Here is a 26,633-nt window from a genome sequence, read left to right as displayed (position 1 = left end):
TACAAGATTATATTTCCTTGTACAAACAATATTACAAAATATGAAACCCTAATTAACGGCATGAAGATTGCAGTTGAGTGGAGAGTTGATGAATTGAATATCTTTGGTGATTCATAGCTCATAATCAACCAGGTCAATGATGTGTATCAGATGAAGGATGAGAAGTTGATACCTTATAAGCGCATGGTTGATGAATTAAAGAAATACTTTGCTCATATCACTTTTTAGAAAATTCCTCGGGCAAACAACAAAGTGTTTGATGCAATGGTTACTCTTGCTTCCATGCTACAGATGCCAGAGAATGATTTTTGACACGAGTTCCTAGTGGAGACATTGCTCTACCCTACCTATAATTCCCCTGAATCCTGGATGGTTTGTTCTATTATAGGACATGATTCATCCTGCTACCACCATATTTACTCTTACCTGTGTGACCAAACAAGTTCGAACAACCTAACCCGGAACAAAAAACGTCACCTTATTCGCAATGCTTCACGGTATGTCATTATTGCTGACGACTTGTTTAGGAGAGGTCTTGATGGAATACTCCTTAGGTGTCTAGGACCTGATGAGTACAAATGCACATTAATAGATGTATACGAGGGCATTTGTAGATCTCACTCTAATGGCTTGACACTAGCTCATAAACTTATCAGAGCAGGTTACTATTGGCCGAATATGGAGCAAGAGGCAATCAAGTATGCTAAGTCTTGCAAACAATGCCAGCTCCATGGGAATCTGATTCACGCTCTAGCCAGGGAGCTAATTCCATCTATCACATTGTGGCCATTCCAACAATGAGCCTTTGATCTAGTGGGTCAGATTCACCCCTCTTCTTCGGATGGGCACAAGTTCATTATTACAGCTACAAACTACTTCACTAAATGGGTAGAGGCAGTCCCTCTCTCCGTAGCAAATGGCAAAACTGTAATTCTGTTCATTATGAATTACATCATATGCAGGTATGGCGTACCATCCTCCATCATTACTGACAATGGGGGACAATTTTAAAACAAGGATCTTAAAGAGTTGTGCAAAAAGTTCAGAATCATGCAACATTGGTCTTCTATTTATTACCCCCAGGATAATGGTCAAGCAGAAGCATCCAACAAGGCTATCCTTAAGATCTTATAGTGCATAGTCAACAAATTTGGAAGGGACTTGCACCTTCAGATTAATCCAACTTTATAGGCTTACAGAACAAGTATTAGAACTCCAATGGGGACAACGCTCTTTGCTTTGATATATGGAGCGGATGTTGTACTTCCAATTGAGGTTGAGATTCCTACTTTGAGAATCTCCATGAAAGGCCTCATCACTGATGATGACTATAGAATATCTCGGCTTCAAGAGCTAGAATTGTTAGATGAATGTCGACAAGTGGTGTGCGATCATCTTTGAGCTTATTAGCAGCGTATGTCTAGAAGGTACAACAAGAAAGTTAAGCCATGTGACTTCCAACTGGGTGATCTTGTTCTGAGGGAAAACACTAAGAATCAACAACGGGTACAGAAAGGGAAGTTCGAACCCAACTAGCGTGGTCCATACATAGTCACTGCAATGTTTGGATCCGGTGCTTACCAACTTTCAACAACTAAGGGAGAGGTGCTCAAGGAGCCTATCAACACTCTCTATCTGAAGTGGTTCTACAACTGACATGCTCTCAAAAGCTCTTTGTACATACTTAAAAGTCCTGAAAAAATCATTACCTTGGTGAAAACTTAGCAATAAGCGCCTCGGTAATACCAAAAAAATAGTGAAAAATCAAAAAATACAAAAAAAAAAAAACAGAAAAAAGAGAGTGCCATTGATGAAAACCTAGCAAACAAGCATCATGGTAGCAAAAAAAGAATCTTTGCCAAGAAGGTGAAAACTTGGTAAACAGGTGCCTCTTGTTTCAAATGCTATATCTTGCAGTGCACCTTTTGGCTTTTGTACAGTTGTTTTCCTGCTTTAGTTTGTTTCTTTCGCTCATGCATCCATGGATTGAATCTTGTCATAACTCGGGGGCTATACCTTACAGTGTTATAGGAATCTCTTTCACCTCAGTCACTAGTTGTTCTAACTACGTCTGCCTACTGTAGCTTGTGTCACCCCAGAGATTTCTCTCACGGAAAATCTTTTTTGCGTCAGTCACCAATTGTTCTAATTGTGTTTGCCTACTATCGCTTGTGTCATTACAGAGATTCCTCTCAAAGAAGATCTCTTTTGCGTCAATCACCAGTTGTTCCAACTGCATCTGTCTACTGTCACTTAGTTGCCCACTGAGGTCCTTCTCAACAAAGCTTCCTCTTTGATGTCAGTCACCATTTGTCCTAACTGAGTCTGTCTACTATTGTCACCCTACTGAAGAGATTTCTTATGCATATGTTTCGAATATTGACACTTGACATCAATCCTTTAACATTGATACTGATACGGAAACATTCATACTGTTGAGTTATGCTGACCTTTTCTTTGTTTGTTTTCTTTCGCTTTATCAATTCCCTTCGAGAAACTCGAGGATGTCTCTTTTGACTAGAGATGCGAGGATTGGGGGCATGATCTTTTCTTTGCTTTCTGTTTGATGGTTTAGTTCCAATGATCTGGAACATTCACATAAAAGGGGTGTCCACTATAAGAGCGTCCATCACGTATTGGATGGTAGTGTGTACCTCAACTCCTTTTATATGGATAACTTAGTGAGGTTGGTTCTTTTCCTTGCTTGTTTGAGTGAATTTTCTATGCTACAATAAATACTAATACTTGTCCTGTTAAGTGAATGTACGGGTCACTGCAAGTGTACTTAGCACACCTCTGTCTTAGGTTACGAACGCAAGGGTCATTGCAGACAGAATACTAATTGATTACTTAGCATAAGAAGGATCTCTTGTGTGTCTGGTGTGTCTGCACACAAGAAACATTTTGGTCATCCTAGCGTTTAAGTTCTGATGCTTATGTCCACTTGCTACATCAAAATGGACAAATGTTTTGGTCATTTTGGGTTCTTGTGCCTCAAATGCTTACATTTAATCCTGACAAAACTAATACGTGTCATATTCATATTCTCATGATTGCAACGTCAAGGAGAATGGTATGACATTTGTGGGTTTAGTTAAAACACTCGGTGATGATAATTCTATGAGTTCGGTAACCAAACCTAGGGTTACATTGCATACTTCACTTGCATAAGAGCACATATTGATCACTACTTGCATCTTTCGGCATGAGAGGTTGTCAGATTCTTCAAAGTATAATGCTTCTTCATGACTGCACAAATGATCGATTAATCACCCTCTTGGCTACTTTGGCTGCTTTGAACTCATTTATCTAACACACTTAGATAACTCAAAGTTGCATTTTAAAATTTTGGGACCAACGCGATCGAACGCTTGTGCAATCCATCTTTCGGATACTTTGTGAATCTTGGAATATTTTCAAATCACATTTTCTTCAAAATTTCCAAAATTTATGGAAAAGTCAGCCCTGGTCAAATTTGCTCAGCTTTGGTCAAACTTGGCCTTTTGGACCTCGAAATCACTTCGAATTGACTTCAAGTTTTCTTCAAACGCTTTTGATCTCTTCTACATTCTTTCGAACTCGGAATTCTTTAGTATCTTTCAATATACTGCTCTACATCACTATTTTGATGTGTCATCTTTTGATTTTGCTTCCAAGGGGGTAGGATGATTACATCATTGAATAATCTTTTTCAAAACTAGCTTCAACTCAATCTTAACATTATGTCCTAATCGCTAGGGACATCTCATCACTCAGTGCATCTTTCTTTCCTCTATTTGGCATCTATGTCATCTATTTCATCTTTTGATCAGCTGATCACATTTATAACAGCCCATATCATAGTTCGATGAACAGGCATTGAGACAATCCAACCCTGATTCTTGGGGATCAAGCCTCATCTTGGGGATGATTTTACAACTTATGATAGGTCTTGTTATCTCTTTTATGGACCAATAGTCAAGTGTTCTATTTGGACTCTGGGGGATTAAGCTCCATTTTGGAGATAATTCTAACTCTTGCTCAGAATTAAGTTCCGTCCTGGAGATAATTCTAAACTCTTGCTTTCAATCACTATTTAATGGACAGGTATCGGGACAATCTAACCCTGACTCCTAAGGATTAAGCCTCGTTTTGGGGATAATTCTATGAATCATGATTAATCTTGTCAACTTCTAATGGACAGGTATTGGGACAGTCTAACCCTGACTCCTGAGAATTGAGTCTCGTTTTGGGAACAATTCTGTGAATCTTGATAATCTTTGTTCTTCAATTGTGATATCTGGGTGTTCTATTTGGTTCCCCTAAGGTTAAGCTTCGTTTTGGAGATAACCTTAAAAATCTTGTCAATTTTGGTATCTTGGTGTTCTATCTAGACCCCTAAAATTAAGTTTTGTTCTGGAGATAATTCTAACTCTTGCTTAGGATTAAGCTTTGTTCTGGAGATAATCCTAACTCTTGCTGAGAATTAAGCTCCATCTTGGACATAATTCTATACTCTTGCTTTCATTCACTATTCAATGGACAGGTATTGGGATAGTCTAACCCTGACTCTTAAGAATTAAGCCTTGATCTAGGGATAATTCTATGAATTGTGATTAATCTTGTTAGCTTCTAATGGATAGGTATCGGGACAGTCTAACCCCCACTCCTGAGAATTGAGTCTCGTTCTAGGAACAATTTTGTGAAGTTTGATAATCTTTGTTCTTCAATTGCGGTATCTAGGTGTTCTATTTGGATCCCCTAAGGTTAAGCTTCTGTTTGGAGATAACCTTAAAAAGATTGTCAATTTTGGTATCTAGGTGTTCTATCTGGATTCCCTAAGGTTAAGCTTCGTTTTGGAGATAACCTTAAAACCCTTATCAATTGGTCTCCGTATCATCAATTTTGGAACCAATCTCACTTCTTGATCTATGCTTCGTACTTCTGATTTCTTTGAATCAATGTTCTGCTCCCACATTTATTCAAAGAGGGGCAAATGTAATACCCCAAAATTGGCACATTGCCATGCCAAACCAATTCTAGTCTATTTAGTCAACCTTAAGTCCTATTGTATTAGGCAATTCTGATTTCAACAATCTCTACTTGCCTAATTGTCAAATGCAGAAAATCCCTAATCTGCATTAATTACATACTCTATTTAATTCTTAAGTCTAATTGAATTACCAAAGGTAAACCTATTAATCAATTTAATTTAATTATGAGTCCTAGCACTTTAATTGAATTAAATATTACCCCTTTGGCTAAAATGCACTTTCAGAAATTAAATGTATTTGATTTAATTAAATATATCCTCATTTTAATTATTGAGTTTAATTATTCAATTATTTAAGATTATTCATTTATGAGGTCATATTCAATTTTATTAAATTAAATATACTCTCCAAATCCTCTCTTCAGTTCAGAATTGGAAACTCTGAGTGAATTGGAATTGGAAAAGGAATTGAATCAATTAACTCTTTCTCACACTCAGAAGAGAATCAATTAACTTCCTTTTCATAGGGAATGTTCCATTCTAACTAAATCTCATTTCTAATCTTGACCTTTCATCCAAATTGATCTTGACCATCGATCAATTTTGGAATTCTATTTAAGAAACTCTCAATTCCTCATTATAGGGGTTGCAAATGAATAGTATCAAACTTATGCTGAATTGTTGACTCAAATACTTGCACTAATCATTTTATTAATCTTGCATATTAATCTCATCAAGTTTAATAATGCATTCATTTAGATTAAAATGTTCTCTTTATTTCTAGATTTAAATTTGCATCTCATATAGCTTAACTATTGCATCTTATATAGATTTAAAAATTCTTCATTCTAGATGTTTGGTTGCTAGCTTCTCAATTTGAGAGTGAATAGCAAAATTAATCTAGTTAGGAGGCAACAAATCGGTTTGTCGAATTATTTCGGATGAACAATCCCATGTTCATTCCGGGGTGATTCTTCATATAATGATCATGTTGAAGTGTGGTTAATTACATTAGGGCATAATTAGCATTCACAGGGGGACGTGTTGTTCTTTCACTGCTAGTATGCCTGCATTTTACCTCTCTAGCTTCGGCTCACACTACAACTCTTTCTTTGTGGGGGACTTGGAGATTCTTTGATGGTTCTTTGTAATCGTCGTTGCTTCCCACCTTGCTCTTGGGTGCACATGGATCTACTTACGAAGATTCCTTCTCCCCTTTCTACTTCTCTCTTCCTCCTAGTATGTTGCCTCTTTTCCTTGTTTGGTAGAAGAGGCATCAATTATTTGAATTGTCAGAGATACAATGTCGACTGGTGTTGTGCTCCTATTCTTCCCTCTAGTTCCAATCCTTGTACCATTGTAACATCTACTTCCTTTGTGTATGTCTTTCTTCTATTTCCACCAAGTTCTGTACCAATAGCCTTGGAATGCTTTCGAGAGGATCATGCACAACTAGTTGCACCAAGAGTTCGTTGTGTACTGTGCCCTCAGGGATTGCTCTGTTGTGGGATTATCATTGCATGTCTTGGTCAAACGAAACTTCCCAAGCATATACCAAGTGCTACGTCTATTGATATTCTCATCTTACTTGCTCTTCTTCTACGTCCCTATTAGTTATCAGCGCTGCTTGTTTGAATGGTCAGCCATTACTCCGACATCATGCCTTTAGTTTCTTTGATCTCCGGGTTCAAATAGGCAATAATGCCAAAATGTCTACTCCCTATGGGATGTGTTTATTTACTTGCACAGGGTAAACAAAAATACTCACAGAGTATTATAAAGAACATTGAAATAAAAGTCATACACATAATACTGGTAGAATGATAAACTTTATTTTCATGTAATATCATCACAGCAATTGTCCATTCTTGGTGCCATCTGACAATATATAAAGTATCTGACATAGGTTGAGTATATGGATTGTGGCCATCCTCCTACAACTACCCCCGAGAACCAACATTAAATTGCTATTCTTAATCAAAACATAAACCATAAGTGTTATTCTTACCCACTAAACTGTGTCTAACACCCTCCATCTAAGCACTTTATATCAGAAGTTATTCAGTGTTTATGTTGCATATGGGCTAATTCTGTAATCCTTCATATGGACATTGGATATACCTTTGAAGATTTACCTTTTCTATGCATTCTATATTGTAACATTGGATGGTAGTACTGCTAGTGAGTTTTCTGTTGTTAATTTCTGATGTACTTACCCTAGTCTATAAGTAGTTATTTTGTAATAAACTTTCCCATTGAATAAGTGGAAGTGCCCTTGTAATTCCCATTGAATAAGTGGATGTTTATTTCTTAGCATTGCACATGCACTCCACTGAATAAGTGATACTGGCTAGATTTCTGCCTCATGCTTTACTTTCAGCAGTTGCAACTAATTTGTGATGTAGACCTTTTCATCGTATGTTCTCACCTTGCCCAGTGGTTTTTGGAAAAAATCTAGCATGGTTATTACAAGTGGATTTTAAGTCACCTAAGAGAATGGTGTATATTCTTTATATCCACTTAGCATGCCATCTTAGCATCCACATTGAAAAACAGTTGTGATGATGCACTGGTTGACTTCTCTTTTCTAGCTTTGTACTCTTGTTTCTTTTTCTCCTTTCCTCTATTATGCAGATTAAAAGAAGCACCATACCTTTCACTGAAGAATGACATTATTATCCCAACACTAGAGCAATGTTTATCAGATTTGATTCCATTGTTAGCCCCTGTACTTCATGGATATAATCCTCGACTGTCCATCTTTGGACATCTCGTGTTTATCACTTTCTTGTTTTGACATTCAAATTAAAGGGCATGCCACAACTTAATTCAGTTATGCATACTATTTCCTTCATCATTTTGCTATCTGTGAAGTCAGCGGGAATTGTGGATACAGTTTGGATACATCGTGGCATTTACAATTATGTCTTTTGACACAGGTCAACGTACATACACATTCAAATATGCCACTAGATTGGTAATGGTACATAAATATATTTGGCAAATACAACTTGCATTTTAAGGCAGAAATTGAACGTATTTATAACTTCATCTTTATGGGATATGCTGGATGTGCAATACACTACCCTTGCTAGGCAAATCAAATAATCTAGTTTTTTTTGTCTTAAAAACTAAAAACATTACCGTTTGACTTCACTTACAATGCATTTTCATTAGGACATTTGTGCAAAACTGTAAAATTATTAAAGGGCAAAAGAAAAGAATTATGTTTTCCATTCAAATAAAGTTAAATGTGTCTATTTTCTCTATTTCGCTTTAGTTTTAAAGACAGCTAAAGTAGTATTGAAGAAAGTGATTTTTAAGTCCAGGATCGTGATGTTAGATTTCATTTTGTAAGGTTTTGTTTTGACCAGTTTTTGAACAAGTTACAACAATTAATTTGGTGCTTTGACATGTAAAATTTTTCGTATTCAGTATTCATTTTCTTGTTGGGCTGTGTTTGTTTGCAGAGAACATGCAAAAAAGTTCAAACCAGAAGATACACAAATAGATATAACAGGGAAAAATTGCATAGTTACTGGAGCGAATTCTGGCATTGGCTTTGCCACTGCAGAAGCTCTAGCATCTAGGTGACGTTCTTATAAATGACAGAAAAATCCCACAAAAATATTTATCAAATTTTAACTTAAATTCTTTTATATTGCAATTTTTTATTTTTAGGTTGATTCTTTGGATTGATTGTGTTTAAGTTAGCAAATTGTTTATGAATCTATGATATTACCTCTTGTTATCTAATCCTATACTTGATCTTCTTTACACTAACTGTTTGTATTTAGAGGTGCAAATGTGTACATGGTTTGCCGCAATAAGGAGAAAGGAGAGGAAGCCATGTCACAGATAAGGTCAAAGACAGGTAGCGAAAATGTTCATCTTGAGGTATGTAGTTTAAGGTTTTGCTCAACCTCCTCCCCCTCCTCTCTCCATCTTTACCTCTGTCTCCATCCCCCAAAATCATTGTATACTGTTAAGCAATATATTAATTTATTTCTAGAAATATCAGCTTATATCAAGGTTTATATCTTGTTTTAAAAGACATAAATCAAAGATAAAAATCAAAATTATTCTGCTCCCTGACTTCATGGTAAAAAATGACTCTTTCAATGGTAAGAAGTTAAGAACATCTGGAGCACACAGTGGTGAATAACATAATTAGACTTTAGATAGTTTAGGTTCTAATCGTTAACCAAAATGTATATATGAAACGTGCAGATTTGCGATCTATCCTCATTGAAGGACGTCAAAGCTTTTGCATCTAGTTTTATATCAAAGAGCCAGCCACTTCACGTCTTGGTAAATGTTCTACCCCTTTCTAGTAGCCTAGTAATTGCAATTTTGTGCCTGCAACTCTAGATTAAGCACATATTTAGTTTCCAGTGTATAAATGTTTAAAATTGAAAATCTGTCATTGTTTTTTGAATTTAAGCAGACAACAGCAGTAGAGTTAAGCTGTAAACGGTAATAAACTGTAGCATCTCAATGGTGCCATTGAGTAAGGTCAAATAAATTATATAATTGGAGACACAAAAATAACTTTCTATTTTAGAACAATGTGCGTGCGCGCACGTGCACATACACACACACACACACACACACACACACACACATATATATATGAACTTGGAAAGCATTCCATATACATGCAACTACGTGTATCAAGTTTCAATCTACTCTTGCCTCTCCCTATCTTTAAGAGATGTTCTGATCATGACCTTCACTTCTAGTAAACTAGAGCTCTTACAAAATTCCCTAGTAAATCTGGAAGGCACAAAAACCTACAAAACTACTATTTGGTCCAAAATGGATATCTGAAACCAAAATTACACTGTAACAGGCTTAAGGCTTTAAATAAAATTCTAAAAATGACCAAGTATTGGCCAGATTTAATTTTGAAAGCTTTCTTCTTGATGGTAACTTATAAAAGCTTGAGACTACTTCTGGACGATGTGGAGTGACTGTACTTTCTTATATCCACAAATATAAATTCATATTTACTTAGTATATAGTTTAGTAAATACAAGATGCGATGTCTCCATTTTTTGTGAGCATCGTAGTTCGTGGGATTAGTCTATTATTAGCCCTTGTAGGCTAATCAAATGAATAGAGGGTTTTTGTTGGCAGTGTGGGAGGTTATTTTCCCACTCTAGAGGTTTAGGGATTGTAATGTCCCTTTTTGGGACATTAGGAAATCACAAGCCAAATTAATAAAATATTAAAATAACTTAAATGAAAGCGGAATGCAGGCTATTAAAAGTCATTTTAATATTGAAAAAAGGAAAAGGTGACAAAAGAGGAAGAAGATGAAAGACAAAAAGAGGAAGTTGAAGAGTCACTGCTTGGACAATAACAGAGGACCTGATTCATATCAAGGATGCTTGGTTTATGAATTTATTTCTATTTCCTCTTGGAGAATTTGGGAAGCTTTGAGCTTTCAATTTTGAAATCTGAGGACAGAAACCTTCAGGATTCTTGGTGGATTGGACAAGAACGCAGTTCATCTTTAGAGGTAGATTTGTGACACAGTTTACAGTTGCATTTCAGGTACCTTTCGAGTTTTCTAATTTGACTGTATTGCTGTTTTTACAATTGAATTATGTTATGTTATTGTATTTCTGGTTATTATAATGCAACAACAATTCTGAGGTTGTTTATCTCGAGTATTTGCTGGTTTTATTACTGGATAATAGAAAATTTGTTGCATGCAAATATTTCTTAAAATTTATGTGATTCAATTATGATATTTGGTAAAATATCCGGTTGGACATATTTTGGTGTTATCAGAGTTATTATTCTTGCCAGCCTGTGAAGTTCTATCAAAGACAAAATTTGGGAAAGTTGCAATTAAAAAAAATAATTGTTGAGAATATTAATGTAGGCAGTGATATTAAAAAAAAATAGTCCAATATTGGTTATACATTGGCGTTTTTAATTATTGGAGAGGATTAATCAATATTGGTGGGAGACTATAGTTTAACCCGATAATTTTAATACATGGATTTTATCACCTTTTGAAGGCATGAAGGAATTAGTAATCTTTGGTGTGGGTTGTATTATTTCTTGGTGCAGATAAATTCTTCACGTTCCAAACTAAGAAGAGTGCAAAATACATTATCAGAAAATTTATAAGGAGCCAAAAAATATGTGTGGGACCTTTTATTTATTGATTAGCTTCATTGGTAATTTTAATTCGAAGGCTTAGTTTTAATGTCAGATGATTAATTATTTGGTTGAAAGTTTATAGTCAGACCAGCCCAATTTTTTTATTTTGAAAGGTTCTAAAAATTGTGAAGGTGAAAAGTTTAATTATTGATGCCATCACTTTTTGCTAGAGATTCAAATCATGCATAACTGAACTTTACAGTAGCACTGAGCGAGGAGTTCAAATCATTTGGGCCTAAGAAATGATTCAAACAGGCATCGACATGCGGTTTTGAATGACAAATGAATGTAACTTGAACATAATGGCTCATAAAGGGAATCCAAACATAAAAAAATGGTGTAGGGAAGGCTTTTGAGAGGAAGAATACTAAAAGCTTGGGAAACACATTCAGCGCGATGTATACATCCTGAGACGTTTTCAGTTCAGGTGTGAAGTTCAACGCTTCAATATATTACCGTGTAGTTGAGTAAGCAGCTGGAGATTAAATGCGATGAGAGGGAAAAATGATGAAGTTAGTGGATTAAGAACTATCTATGCAAATCTTTGAATGGCAAGAATCTCCAGTGGTTAAGATTGGCAATTTTCACAACTTCCGAACATTACTATCAGAGAGTCAATAATATTGCTGGCTGCAACACGTGAGAGAGTTTTTTGGGTGGAGAATAATAAAATTCTTCTATGAGTAATATTGTCGTGTGTGAATCCCACAACTTACAGGTAGTACATATTGGGTATATCTAACACACATGTGATGGACTTATGATATGTCAAGGAGTCAAATATATCTGCAACATATCACAAGCGATGATTATTCCTTGAGGAAATTGTGAACATTTCCATCAGGTTACTCTCATGTTCACGGTCTATTGAAGGATTAAACAAAGTCTGAACAACATATTTTCCAGATCTCAGATGGGAGCTTCTTAGAGGAAGATGTCGGAATGTTCTATCCAATCTTTTGGTCCCGTGAATACTTGATGTATTAAGATTTTGTGAGCTGAAAATTTCCAAAGTGTTTTACAGTTTTTCTCCTTGTTTCGGGTTTGGGAGTTGAAGAGTTCTGAAATTATGTTGTTGTGTGTAACTCTATTTTGGTCAAAATTTTCAAACGCATTACAGCAGTTTGGAGCCAAAGAATGTATACGGGAGTGAGGATACCTCTAGAATAACCAAAGTAACGAGACTTGGACTTGGCTCGGACTCGGCAAGGGTAACTCGACTCGTGACCAACTCGGATTCGCCTGTGACTCGGCAAAGTGATAAAACCCTTGAAATTTAGAGATTTTTTTGGATTTAAATTAATTCTATGCACCCATTATTGAATAAAGATTAAAGACACAATAACATCATAAAATAGAAGGTAATTTGATCACATACATAACATACATCAATTACATAACTACAAAGGCAAAAAAAAATAAAATCAGCCGAGTCACCTAGGCGAGTCAGGCGAGTCAGCTTAGTTGACCTGCCGAGCTAGGGTCACGTGTCATTTTGACCCGGCTGAGGTAACTTGGCTTGGTGACGTAGATGACTCGTATAAATTGTAGAAATGATCCATACGAATTGTAGAAAGGATCCATACCCTTGGTCAAAAAGAAAATGAACATGGTAATTTTTCTTTTCCCTATCCAAAAGAGGCACACTATGCTAAAGAAGGCCTAAAGGGCCAGCAAGAAGTTAACCACAAAAATTATGGTTTTTACAACAATTATGTACCTTCACAAAATCATGAGGTACCAATTTTCCCATGAGGGCGAGGATAAACTGCATGATACTAGTTCTGAAATTTCATGTAATGATGATAATTTTCTTATTGGAGGTGGAGAGTTGATTGATAATACTTTTGGTGAATCACAAACTCTAGAGTTGTCCTTAATGCATAAAGAGGACCTCTATACAAAATCATGAGGTAACAATTTTTCCTTGAGGACAAGGATAAACCGCATGATACTAGTTCTGAAATTTCATGTAATGATGATAATTTCCTTAGTGGAGGTGGAGAGTTGATTGATAACACTTGTGTGTTGAGGATCTTAGATGTGAGATATGGTGATCAGATCTATTTACTTTACTGATTTATATATAACGAAAATTTGAGCCTTATATATATATTTTTTGATTTATGGTATTCAATATATATAAAAGGTGATTAAGCTGTTTATGGATTCTAGTTAATAATCTTATTGCACTTGCAAGCCTACAATCATCGCACTTGATGAATCGAATTCACAAAATATGGTCGACTGTGATCAATTAAAATTGCAATTGATGAGTGTATAAATCGTTGCAGACAAGTATTGTTGGACTGACAGCGTGTATAGAAGATGAAGACTTTGGCGTTTGCTTGAGCAATTCTGTGTTTCAACTCACTTGGAAGACATGAGTATTTGGTAATCCACTGTGAAGGTTCAAACGCAGGTATTGGGAATATATAAGTGACAGGGAGTCACTTCCTGATGGGGTGACTCCAACATGGAGTCACGACCCAATGGGTCGTGACTTTCCACTTCACTTCCAACTATAACAAATATATGTTATTGTTTGTTGTCTGTAATTAACCTGCTAGAGTCTAATTTGTTTGTCGAGCAATTTAGGCTTTTAAATGGTATGTAACAATGGTATATTATATGCAATTGTTTATATATATATAAAAGTAATTGCATATTTATAATGTTCATAACTCAGTATTTACATATCTCCTATAAATATCTAATCTAACTGAATTACAATTTTAACTCTCCCTCTTAATGAAGACAGATAAAAAACCAAGATAAATATTACCTCATCATAATATGAAGAAGGTCCATGGTCTATTTAAGGAATTTAATCCACTATGCAATTTATCATCAGTTGTGATCTTCTTGATACATCATAAAATGTCTTATCACAATAGATTGCCATGGTTTGTTTAAGGAACTTAATCCACCATGTAAGATATAATCTATCATGATCTGTTCAGACATCATAAGATATCCATCATTATAGAAATTAAGTTATTGTAAGGTCGTCACCTTTAATAACTTTTGCAAATACAAGTGACAATCATTTGGAAGTCGTCACTTCCTCATGATGTACACGGGGTTCATATGAAATAACATTTTATTAAAAATAAGTAGTTCATTAGTACAACAATCAAATATATCGAGACTCTTCTCAGTAATTGCAATCTATCAAGTGTACCTCAATAATGTTCCACCTTCATTTGCAAGGTTTGGTGTGAATGGTAAATGATCATGAACTCCCTATGAATCCAATATTACATCAATTTAAGGATATTCCTTTAGAATGGAGAATTCTCAGAGTTCAAGTTTGGATTACCAACTTCAGCGAAGGAAGCTTGATGTTTAAGTCTGTCAAGACATATAGTCGCAGTGTGCCCATAGTTGTCGCATCTATAACATTGTACTTTGGAGTAGTCCCTTTGTCTCTTGTGTGAATGTTTGCTATTAAAGTGCTTGCCCTTTTTCCTTTTTAATTTAGTGGTGAGAATCTAAATGCCTTCATTTTCAGATTCATTACTGGTTCCTTTGGATATTAAATTACATTCTTCTTGAATGCAGCCAGCCTTTAGTTGATCAATTTTAGGGAGTTTGGAACGAGCACATAATCCTTGCCTAAAATTCTCCTATGTAGAAGGGAGTCCATTTAATGTTACCATAGTGAGCTCCTTACTAACATAGATGTGAACGATTGTCAAGAGTTGGTTTCTTATTCCATCATCCTTATAAAGTATGAGGTGATGGTTTCTTCTTTATTCATTTTTATAGTAGCAAGTTGATTCTTTAAAGTAAGACGCATACTAATGTTATTAATTTCAAACATGTCTTCACGTGCTTTTAACATATCATATCTAGAGTCCAACTTGGTGATAATAGGTAGTAAATGATTTTTCACTCCATTAACCAATAACTCCATTGCTCTCGTGTTGTCCTTTGTCATTGATTCTTTTCATTGCCCTTTCGGGTTTAGGTCAACTCACTATAGTTATTAGGTCATGCTTTTTCAGAATTAGCATCATTCGTAATTTCCAAGCTTCAAAATCAGAAGCGCCTTCTAGTCTGTCTTCAAGTCTCGTGCCATTTACCATTTTGAAGTAATGTGTTTATCTCAATAATAATTATGATAATCTTGAATAATCAGATCTGATCTTTTCTTCAGACCTACTCTGGTACCATGTTGAGGATCTTAGATGTGAGATATGGTGATCAGATCTATTTACTTTACCTATTTATAGATAAAGAAATTTTGAGCCTTATATATATGTCTTTGAATTATGGTATTCAATATATATAAAAGGTGATTAAGCTGTTTACGATATTCTAGTTAATAATCTTATTGCACTTGCAACCTTGTGACCATCACACTTGATGAATCAAATTCACAAAACCAGGGTGATTGTGATCAATTAAAACTGCAATCGATGAGTGTAGAAATCGTTGCAGACAAGTAGTGTTGGACTGACGACATGTATAGAAGATGAAGACTTTGGCATTTGCTTGAGAGATTCTACATTTCAACTCACTTGGAAGATGCGAGAATTTGGTAATCTGCTGTGAAAGTTCAAACACAGGTAATGGGAATATATAAATGGCAGGGAGTTACTTCCAACTACGAAAAGTAAATGTTATCGTCCATAATTAACCTGCTAGAGTCTAATTTGTTTGTCGAGCGATTCACACTTTTAATATGGTATGTAATAATGGTATATAATATGCAATCGTTTATATATATATATATAAAATCTATTGCATATTTATAATGTCCATAACTCATTATTTACATATCTCATACAAATGTCTAATCCGACTGAATTATGACTTTAACATTGTGGTGAATCACAAACTCCAGAGTTGTCCTTAATGCGTAAAGAGGACTTCTACAATTCATCTAGAGCTTTGTAGCTAAGTTTTCATGATATGGAACCTATTTATCTATTGGTTTGTGATTTTGTCTTCATCCCCATTTCAGTTTTTAGTGGCTTCCCTGCATGGTTTACTCTTAGATTTTTAGATTTAGCTTGGCCTACATGAGTTGTTGAGTTGCATGGGCAATTGCAGAGATACAAATATGTGTTGGATAGTGCACATGAGATGGAATTCTTTCTTGTACTTGCGAATAGATGTGTAAGTGCACATGAGGTGGGATTCTTCCTTGTACAGGAGAATAGTGATGCGTTTAGCACCATTCTTGATACCAACATATTTTATAGCAGAAACACATTGTGGTCTTTTGAGCTGATCTTCGTGTATGTTAGAGATGTTTTTGACATTGGTGGAGTGATTTGCTTGTATAGTTGGCTGATATAAGAGGATGGTGGATTGGTGAACATCTATTTCTACTCCCAGGATCGAGTTGATAGGCTGAATTGGGATCTAGGTATTGATAGGATAGGAGCTTTGCTCTTCAGGGATCATAGTGATTGGGTTCACAACTTGGAGCATAGTGTTTTTATCTTCAGAGTAACATAACAGATAGTTGTAACAATGTTTTTTAGGTTGACTTGGGATCTAGGGATCTTATTGAGGCATGAGTTGCATCCTAATAATTGGTTTCATTGCATGCCATGTCCCAATTCCAAAGTTTCTAGAATGAGCTATTAAGTGGCTTGCAAATTGATATAGGATCCTTGATGCAGGGCACACAGGAAACCCTTTCCATTACCAAGGATAAACTTGATCCATTTTCATTTCGTTTATTAAACTTATCACAATGACCAAACCAGCATGTAATCTTTAATATATTTGAGGCATATTCAATTCCAAGACACATGTGTATTACCCTTATTGAATCATCTTTGTAGTCTCAATCCTACATTAGGATCCCATCTTATAAGTATCTTACACATAATGATAGTTGATAGTACTTGAATTTAAAACACAAGAATACTTATTTAAACCAACATATGAACATATTACAACCGTTACCATTGGAGTCCAACCTTCATCCTTGTTCCTGACTATTATATTCCATTAAGTGATCTCTGTTCCATATGAAATTCATATTTGTCACCTAGTTTGCAGACCTGGTGTGACAACCAAAGGTTACATGTAATGCCTTGCTAGGGAACCCAAAAGAAATTAAACTAAAGTTTCACTAAGTTTGCCAAACATTTTATTTTTAAGATATCTGATAAAGATAATAAACAATAGATAATACAATAGAAGCAATAACAACAATGGGATAAAGTACCAGAAGCAATAACTCACAAACATACAACCATCAAACAAATTACATCTCCTAAGTTTTTGTGACGTTGAATCACATGCATAAGTTTTAATTTTATAATAAGAGATAAAAATATAATACATAAAAGGAAATATAAGAAATGATATCACAAGGTCAAATTTTGATAGCCCTTTTTATTGCTGTTACTTTTATAATAATGATTTTTGCCATCTATGGTTCTGTAGCGGTAGGGATGACTTTCATTTGGATCTTCTGTAGCTTGCCAGCTCCAGTCAAGCTCTCGAGGCTGCGTGCTAGGTCGCCCTCCCCAATGCCCCCGATATAGTAAAGGGCCTTTGCACTTGAAGGAGGGGCCACCCCCCATTATATAGTAGGGCCTGCATCTATAGCCCCGACGCGGTATTTGAACATCTAGATCCCTAGATGTTAACCTTTTCCCTAAAATTATATGGGGCCCTACCCCATTATTTTGATAGGCAAGGCGAAAAAGGATTCAATGCCCTACCCTTGTTACTCTAGCGGGCCCCTACTATTCTATGGCATTGGGGTGGTGCATGCCAGCAGGGGGCCCCTACAATAATCTAGCTCTACATGATTTATATTAATACTAAATCTAACACAACCAAATCCACATCATGGAATAATCACGAGTATGAATCCATTTAAATACTATACAATTACAGGGTGCCACTTGGCAATAATAAGAAATGCTTAATCATCCATTGTACAAGTCACATGGTATGATAAGCTCAAAGAATATACATCATCAATAATATACAACATCTCATAAGATCTCCAATAAACAAATACATATAACAAGGTATAACCATCCAACAAAAATCTAAGATTAGATAGAAAGGAACATCTGCACAATCACTTCTAGCAATGGTATCCAATGGTTGAATCTCAATGGTATAAGAAAAATGCACTACCACCCGACCTCATGGAACCTAAATGGCCCACTCCCACCGCACTGAGGAGATAAACTCAAGTCCCATACGGATATCAAAACACAAGTCATAACCAACATCTAGGTTCAAGGAATCACCTGAAAGCAAACTATCTCAAAGGGTACCAAAACACAAGTATTATCTAAACCCAGAGGCAACATAGACACGTAGGAAATCTACTATGTAAGTGGGCAAGTGTCATCGCATGAGCCAACTCTAAGGTTACCCTGGTAGCCTCACTGGACTTCAGCCCTCTAGTGTCTCTATGTGGCATCAGTGTCCTTTCGTATAAACAAGGCATACTAATTAGTCAACTCTAAGGTTACCCTGGCAACCTTTATGGACTCGAGCCCCCTAGTGACTTTATGGCACCGATATCTTATTAATTCATTTTAAACCCATTTAATGAAATGTTATCACTTATTAGAACAACCTACAGTGGGTTACCCAGGCAGCCTCTTTAGGGCTCTGACCTCTATTGCAAGCCACTTCCCAACATGACATACAGATAACCTACCTTGAGCTCAGCAAAAGTAGAAGGTCTCATATGGCCATAAACCACACATCAATTCTTAAATAAGCAACTGGAAGGTACTGAAATATCACTGATCAAAATTATAGATTTCACCAATACAATCATCCTGGCAGGACTGATCCAAAATCAATTACACATATACCAAACCATGTCATAATATGAAATCACCGAAAATCACATAATCACCTCAGTCCTATACAAGCAACTGGGAAGCAATCCAAAGATAACTGATCGAAAACTCAAAGGTTACACCAGAAAGTCACACCATTCAATTCAATTCTACACAAGAGAAACTAGAAAGCAATAACAACCAACAAATCAAACTCATCAAAGAAGACATGTGACTACATCACAATGGTTAGGTATAAAAGATCAGATACATAACATCTTCATAGAAAAAACCCCCAAGCCTTTGGTAAACATCCTGATTTGGTCAAAGCTAAGTCAACCCAAACCCAACAACAGTAAACCACACATCGCATACAGTACATAACAATGTAACTTACATAATTCATTAGGTTCTGAAAACACAACAGTTCAATTTTCACTTATAAGTTTTCAAGTCACAGGTTTGCTAACATTCTTGAGTCCACATGAGTCTTAACTCTCAACAAATCATTAAAAAATCTTTTAAGCATAAAACCCCAAATGTAAAACCACACACATCTTATTAGAGTCTTTTAATCATTTGATAGTTCGTTAGGTTTTCATTAAACATAAGAGTTCAGTATACAACCAGGGTTTCAGTTATTGTTTCCAAGCATTACAGTTTATAGAGTTTTCGATTATAATCAAGGTTCACGTTTTCGTCTTCTCAAAGTATTATAATTACCAAGTTTTCGAATAATATAATTTCCCTAGTATTATAAATCATTTTCATATATCTGAACCATATAAACACATCCAAGGTTAGAAAAGAAAACATTAATTCTCCCAATTAATTTTTTGATTTTTAATTTACTTTAAAATTATATTTAAATAATAAAGTAATAAATCAAATTTTTAAAGAATTAAATAATTTTTTTTAACAATACTTATTAAAATTAATAATAATAATTATCAATTATTACCAAAATAAGGCAAGAGCCTACAACACAATGGTAAATTGTGAGCCTCTTTTGAAGAGGTCTTGGGTTCAAATCTAATTGCAATTGTGCTTAATAAATAATAATAATTAATCTTGGCTTCGGCCTCTTACTGATAAAAAAAAATTATTACCAAAATAATTTTATATTTATTAAACTTTGGAAAAACTTTCCTGAAATGGAAACTTGCTAAAAATGGAAACTTTCCAAAAATAGAAACCTGCTAAAAATGAAAACTTTCCAAAAATGGAAACCTGCTAAAAACATAAACTTTCAAAAAATGTAAATCTGCTAAAAATGGAAACTTTTCAAAAACGGAAACATTCCAAAAATGGAAACCTTCTAAAAACAAAAACATTCCAAAGACGAAACCTTGCTAAAAATGGAAAATTTTCAAAAACAGAAACTTGCTAAAAATAGAAACATTCCAAAAATGGAAACTTTACTAAAAACATAAACTTTCCAAAAATAGAAACTTGCTAAAACGGAAACATTCCAAAAATGGAAACCTACTAAAAATGGAAACTTTCCAAAAACAAAAACTTGCTAAAAACAAAACTTTTCAAACAAGGGTTTCAAACCTTCAATTGTTTATGGACGTTTTCAAAACAAAAAACAATAGATTCACAATAAGGGTTTCAGATTCTCAATTCATATATAGAGGTTTCTCAAATGAAGAATGATAGAATCACATACAAGGGTTTCAACCCAAATATAATTTGAAATAATTTCAATCAGACATGAAGAAGACAAATATTTTTGATGCAAGAACTATTGTGCAAAACTAATAAGATCCTACTTGGATTTGATGCTTAACAACGAATGCACAAAACACACAAGAATTTTCCTTCTCTTTTGAAAACTCTCTTCTTGGAAATCGACTCCTCCAAATTTGTTTGTCGAGAAATGAGCTCTAATTTCCAAATAAAGAGCTTTTCCTCAAATTAGGGCTTCGATTGTGCAATCACACAAAACCCCTTTTCTTAATTACTTTAATTTATTTTAATTTTCATGCACCAACTTTTGCAATTTAATTAAAATAATCTTTATTAATCAACTCCTTTTTCTCTCTTATTAAATTATGAGACGTTTTGATAAAATATTTATTAACTCAACTAATAATATTATTTAGGGTTTATTATTTAAATAAAACTCCTAAATAAATTATTATTAAATTAAATAAATATAAATACGCCAAAATTAGAACTTTAATAAAATCTTTCAAATTTATTTAATTTCTCAATTAATTAAATATAATTAAATACTAATTTTTCTTTCTAAAATTTCCATTAAATTATCTTTTAATTTGATTTAATTACAACTAAAAATCACAAAACACTCACAAGACTAAATACGACAACTCAACTGAAGACAAAGAACATAATGAAACTCTAGGGTCAAAATCATGAATTCATGTCACTTGATGAATTCAGAGGGTTAAACAACTCAGATACTTGTCCAACTTTCTAAGACAATTGGCTTAGGTTAGTGTTTGGACTCAAGAATTATCTCTCCACTTATACCATTGAGATACTGTGATAGGGTATGCTCATCTTGGCAATTTAGGGAAGTCGATACCTGGTACCTGCAATCTGCATAAAATTCACGCATGTACATACTCATATATTCTAAATTAAATAAAAATAGACAATGGCAGGGAGTGGTACATCGTGTAGATCTCGATTAGTAGGTGATTACGACTCCCTCAACCATATCAAGAATGTCAATCATAAAGTAAAACAAACACGTACACCATACACATGCAATTATGGGGTAAGTAACCATAGGAACTACATATAATTAATCCATCTATCTAACATCATGAAATAACTAACTCAACACATATATTGACTAAATATGAAATACATTTACTCAAATTCGGCAACCAAGTACCGATAATCATAAAACATAATCATAGAGCATGCCTAAAAGAATTCGACGATAAAACAAGAAAGTCAACTAGGGGTAGGCATTACATTACATGAATTTCCTCCAATTGACCACACACTATAAACTCGACCATTACAAGGATTTTACAATATTCTTGGGTAGTTACAGACCTTTCAACTTCCTAGCACCCCATTGGAATGACCATTAGGTGTCAATCATAACTAGTAGTTACAAAATATCCATCTTCTTATGACGGTTACAACCAACTGTACAACTTCCCCAAAAGCAACTTAAGAAACTTGTTGCTGGTTCTCAATTTGCAGTTTGGAGTACTTATGAAACAATGACATTTCACAATTTCATAACCATGTTTATTGTAACTTGCAAAATAGCAACATTTTGCAGTTTTGCTAGGTACAAAGTGTCATAATTGTGAAATGGCAAAAAACTTCGCTATTTTGCAAGTAACCAATACATTGACATGGGAAATGGCATTCACGTATTCTTTTTGACCAACCTTAGCTGCTCCTGCACCAATCTTGATAGTGATTTACAAATTCATGATTTCTTGAGGACAAGCAATCTCTAGGAGGGAGGACTATAATGTCCCTTTTTTTGGAACATTACGAAATTGCAATCCAAATTAATAGAATATTAAAAGTGACTTAATTGGGAGCTGAATACAAACTATTAAAAGTCAATTTAATATTGAAAAAATGAAAATGTGACAAAGATGAAAGACAAAAAGAGGGAGCTGAAGAGTCACTGCGTGGACAATAAAAGAGGACCTAATTCATTTCTAGGATTTTTGGTTCATGAATTTATTTCTATTCTCTTGGAGAATTTGAGAAGCTTTGAACTTTTGATTTTGAAACTTGAGGTGGAAACCTTTAGGCTTTTTGGTGGACTGGATGGAAATCGAGTTCATCTTCAATGGTGAATTTGTGACGGAGTTCACAATTGCATTTCAAGTTCCTTTCTACTTTTTCAATCTGATTGTATCAATGTTTTTAAGACTGGATTATGTTATTGTATTGCTAGTTATTATAATGCAATAACAATACAGAGGTTTTTTATCACGAGTATTTTCTAGTTTTATTGCTGAATAATAGAAAAATTGTTGCATGCAAATATTTCTCAAACTTTATGTGATTCAATTAAGATATTTGGTAAAATACGGTTGGGGATATTTCAACAAGCTTGCTATAGGAGGTCCAAAGGGCCATCACACCTTGCTAGTGCTAGTGTATATGAAAATCCTTGCATTGTGTCTTTATTTTTAAGTAAGGAAGATTTACAAGGATTAAAAACCCTCCCAGTAAAGGACATTAGAGAACCTTACAAGTGAAGCATTTAACTTTAAGAAGGTTTAATTTGGCAATTATTGCCTTGCAGCCTTGATAAGACAAAGATTTTCTATCAAATCATGTCATGGACTTGTATTCACACACCACACTTTCCTTCCATCCCTAAATACATTTCCAATAGCCATTACGACTTGACCATGCTTTGTGATTATATGTGTTTTGACCTTTGGCATCTGTTTTGTTTTGAATCTATCATGCACATGAGGAGAATGGTATAGGGATTCTAAGTATTGATGAGAAAGAGGCAGGTGATGTTTGTGTTGTAGTTTCTGATAAACACCTCATGATTATCTTTCATTTAGAAATAGATGTCATTATCCACATTCATGGTGCTGGGTTGTTGTGGTATAGGGGATGATTCAAGCATTAGAGTTATGAAGGTGTTAGTGGAAGCTGATTTGATTGGTAAGCTTTCTTATCGTGTGTCAAGAAGCATTATATTTTCCTGGATTTCAGCCAGATTACTGTAAGCATCTGAATTCCCTTCTTGGGCAGAAGCTGAGAAATTTAACAAAAGAAAAAATGATGGAAGAAAGAATGGTTATTTCCTCGGGGGATGATGTCTTAGAAACTTCAGTTGATTTGAACAGTAGTTTTGAGCTCCTAAGAAATCATTATGCCAAAATAACAAACCAAATATTATTATTGTGGACAACCCCATGCTGCTAAGCACACGCCTCTATTGGCTCTCCATCAACTGGCATGATGTCCCCTTTCTGAAATAGGATCTAATAAGAATAAGTAATGATAATATCAAAATATCAAACTATCAAATAAATAAATAAAAAATATATCAATAATAAAAGAAATAAGTAAATAAATAAATAATAAAGTATGAATAAAAATATAAATAAATTAATAAATAAATAACAAATTACACTATATATTTACATGACAACTAGCACAATTTTTTGAAGACAACTGTGCTATAGATTATAGAGATCAAGAGATATGACAATATTTATATAATTGGTATAAAAACAAACTATAAGCATTGAATATGAATAAAAAGATAATCAAGCCTTCTGTCGCATATGTGCAAACTTGTTGCCCCTACACAAGGGGAATATCCAGTTGTGTTTGGACACCTATTGGGCATTGCTCAACCAGATGAGAGTTTATATATACTTGGGACTCAATGTTTGGTGTTCTTAGCAAATATTTGTTGATGGAAAGGGAATGATAAAATGATCACATGGGGGATATGTCTTAATCCTAAGCTGCAAATGAAGGTTCATATGTTGTGAATCTACACATGATTGACACCACAGACAATCATGAAATATAAATGTGTTGCCAAAGATATCTTCTACAGAGAGTTGAGTTGTTTATCAGAATTATATATTGATGTGCTTGCTAAATCAATAAAGAACAATCCTACCATTCATTAAAGGCACAAAATAGGGAAATACATAGTATAACTCATATCTGCATATGAAGGATTTAAAAACAGAATTAAAGGAAAGATATATCATATACCTAAGTTGTTGATACTGATGCGGATCCAAGAATTGGATGCGGGAATTATTTTTTGTTGGATTTTATGTATGTATGTGCAAATAAATGCAAGAAATATCAAATATACAAGAATAAATCATTCCATGGTATGATACTTCACCATTGATATTTCAACTTCAAACTTCACAAACACAAATATACAAATTGAAATAACTAATTAGTAAATTACTCAAGTTCAAGATTCCAATGCAAGTTGAATAACAAAATCAAAACTTCTTTCATGATTCAAGATCGATCAATCAAGAGTCAAGACTCAAGATTGACTAATCAGATATAGTCATTCAAAATCATATGGATTTTCAAAAAAATCCACATTCTCATTATCCTCAATTGCTGTAAGTTCAAGATCATTTGAACCAAAACCAGTCCTATTTGTGCTAGATGCACCACGTGCCATGATGCTATCAGCATTATTTATGATTGTAGCAAGTCCCGAAATGTTGCATCCAAGTTCACACATTCAAGGGCTACATTCCTTGACCCGTGTATTCATCCTTCTTATGTGACAAACACAAGTTGGAATGAATGTAAACCAAGTCATCATCTTTCTTTGAGCCCAACTAGTTGCGCTTCATTGAATGGATTGGATATAGGAGTGTGTGCGCCAATTCCATTCAGCAATAGAAGGACTTGCAACTTGGATAGTGTTCATAGAATTAAACATACAAATAAAAAGAAAATTAAAGAATGTGAAAGACTAAATTTTAGAATACAATTGGTAAAAAAACAAAAATAACTTGTGAGAGGATCTTGATTGCAAGAGGTTTTAGATGCTTGTATGGTTGACCATACATGTACCACCATGTGATAGTCCCATGTCATTTTGGTCCTTTATTGCATATGGAGTAAGTTTTGATCTCGAAGCAAATAAGCCAAATTCTAGCCTCACCTTTCATCATTGTGGAAGAGTCTTGCAAATGCTTTGTAGCATCCAATAGCAATTCCTTCATCTGCATATGATGTAGCTCTATCTTCTATAGAAAGTATTTCTTGGCTATAGTACCTTGGGGATAAGGCATATACAAGGAGGTACAATGGGGTAGTCATCTTCTCCCAAAGATTTTGAATGATTGCTTCCACCTTATTGCATAAGGCTTCACATTTTGTAGGGTCATTCTCACGTGTTTGTGTGGAAAATTTTTCCTTCTCTACCACAATGTCCATGACATCGTACACATTCCTCAAACAAGGTGAATTTGTATTAGCAAACTGAAGAATAGTCATGATAGGCTCGGTAAAATCCAATACAAATTGCACATGAGCCCACCAATTGTCATCCAAGACCAAAGCCTTGACCTTTTGGGCTCTCTTTGATTTCAATGCCTTCCATATAACCCATTGGCTAGAAATAACCATTTGGTGCAATGCCCCTTGCATGTTGACAAGTCTCCTAATAAAAATAGTATGATATATAAATCGTTTCCCAACAACCTAAGCAAGTTAACAATATGTCAATAACTATTAAGCAAAGTTATATACAATTTGATAACTGAACATGAACATAAAACCTATTCAAATTAAATAAATAAATGAAATTAACTAATTACAATTTACCTTCAAGAACTCCAACTTGGAGAACAATCTGAATATGGATTGTGCCCTGTGGTGGTTTGTCACAAGCATTTGTATCTCCTCTCCCTCTCGGTATATTTTCTTAAATTTGTTGCATGACCAAGTTGAGGGAGTGTACAATGCATGGTGTTCAAAAATATAGTTGTATTGACTTTCAACCCATGCATTTACTCCCCTACAATTCTTGGCATTATTTGTAACCACCTGGACCACATTCTCGCTACCCACCATATCTATGCTCTCAATGAGAATATTAGAAATGAACTGCAAATCCTTAATTCTTCTTAACAATCAATCTCCCTAAACAACATTATCCCTTTGGGAGACATTGCAATTACATTAATCAATGGTCGATTTCTTGTATCTTTCTATCCATC

At 34.6% G+C, this 26,633-nt stretch overlaps 1 protein-coding gene across 2 annotated transcripts in view; it reads left to right on the top strand.

Annotated features, from left to right (window-relative positions):
• LOC149556766 (NAD(P)-binding Rossmann-fold superfamily protein) overlaps positions 1-26,633 on the top strand; it is a 134,940-nt gene that overhangs the window by 77,899 nt on the left and 30,408 nt on the right. For both annotated transcript variants that reach the window (XM_089831292.1, XM_089831293.1), the window contains 3 exons: positions 8,443-8,562; positions 8,770-8,869; positions 9,203-9,283. In XM_089831292.1, coding sequence (XP_089687418.1) covers positions 8,443-8,562; positions 8,770-8,869; positions 9,203-9,283 — 301 coding nt within the window. The remainder of the gene's footprint in view (positions 1-8,442; positions 8,563-8,769; positions 8,870-9,202; positions 9,284-26,633) is intronic.

The sequence above is a fragment of the Cupressus sempervirens genome, chromosome 5, assembly GCF_028749045.1.
Source record: "Cupressus sempervirens isolate cs-2001-9-10 chromosome 5, ASM2874904v1, whole genome shotgun sequence".
NCBI lineage: Eukaryota > Viridiplantae > Streptophyta > Pinopsida > Cupressales > Cupressaceae > Cupressus > Cupressus sempervirens.
This window is presented reverse-complemented; position numbering and strand designations above follow the sequence as displayed.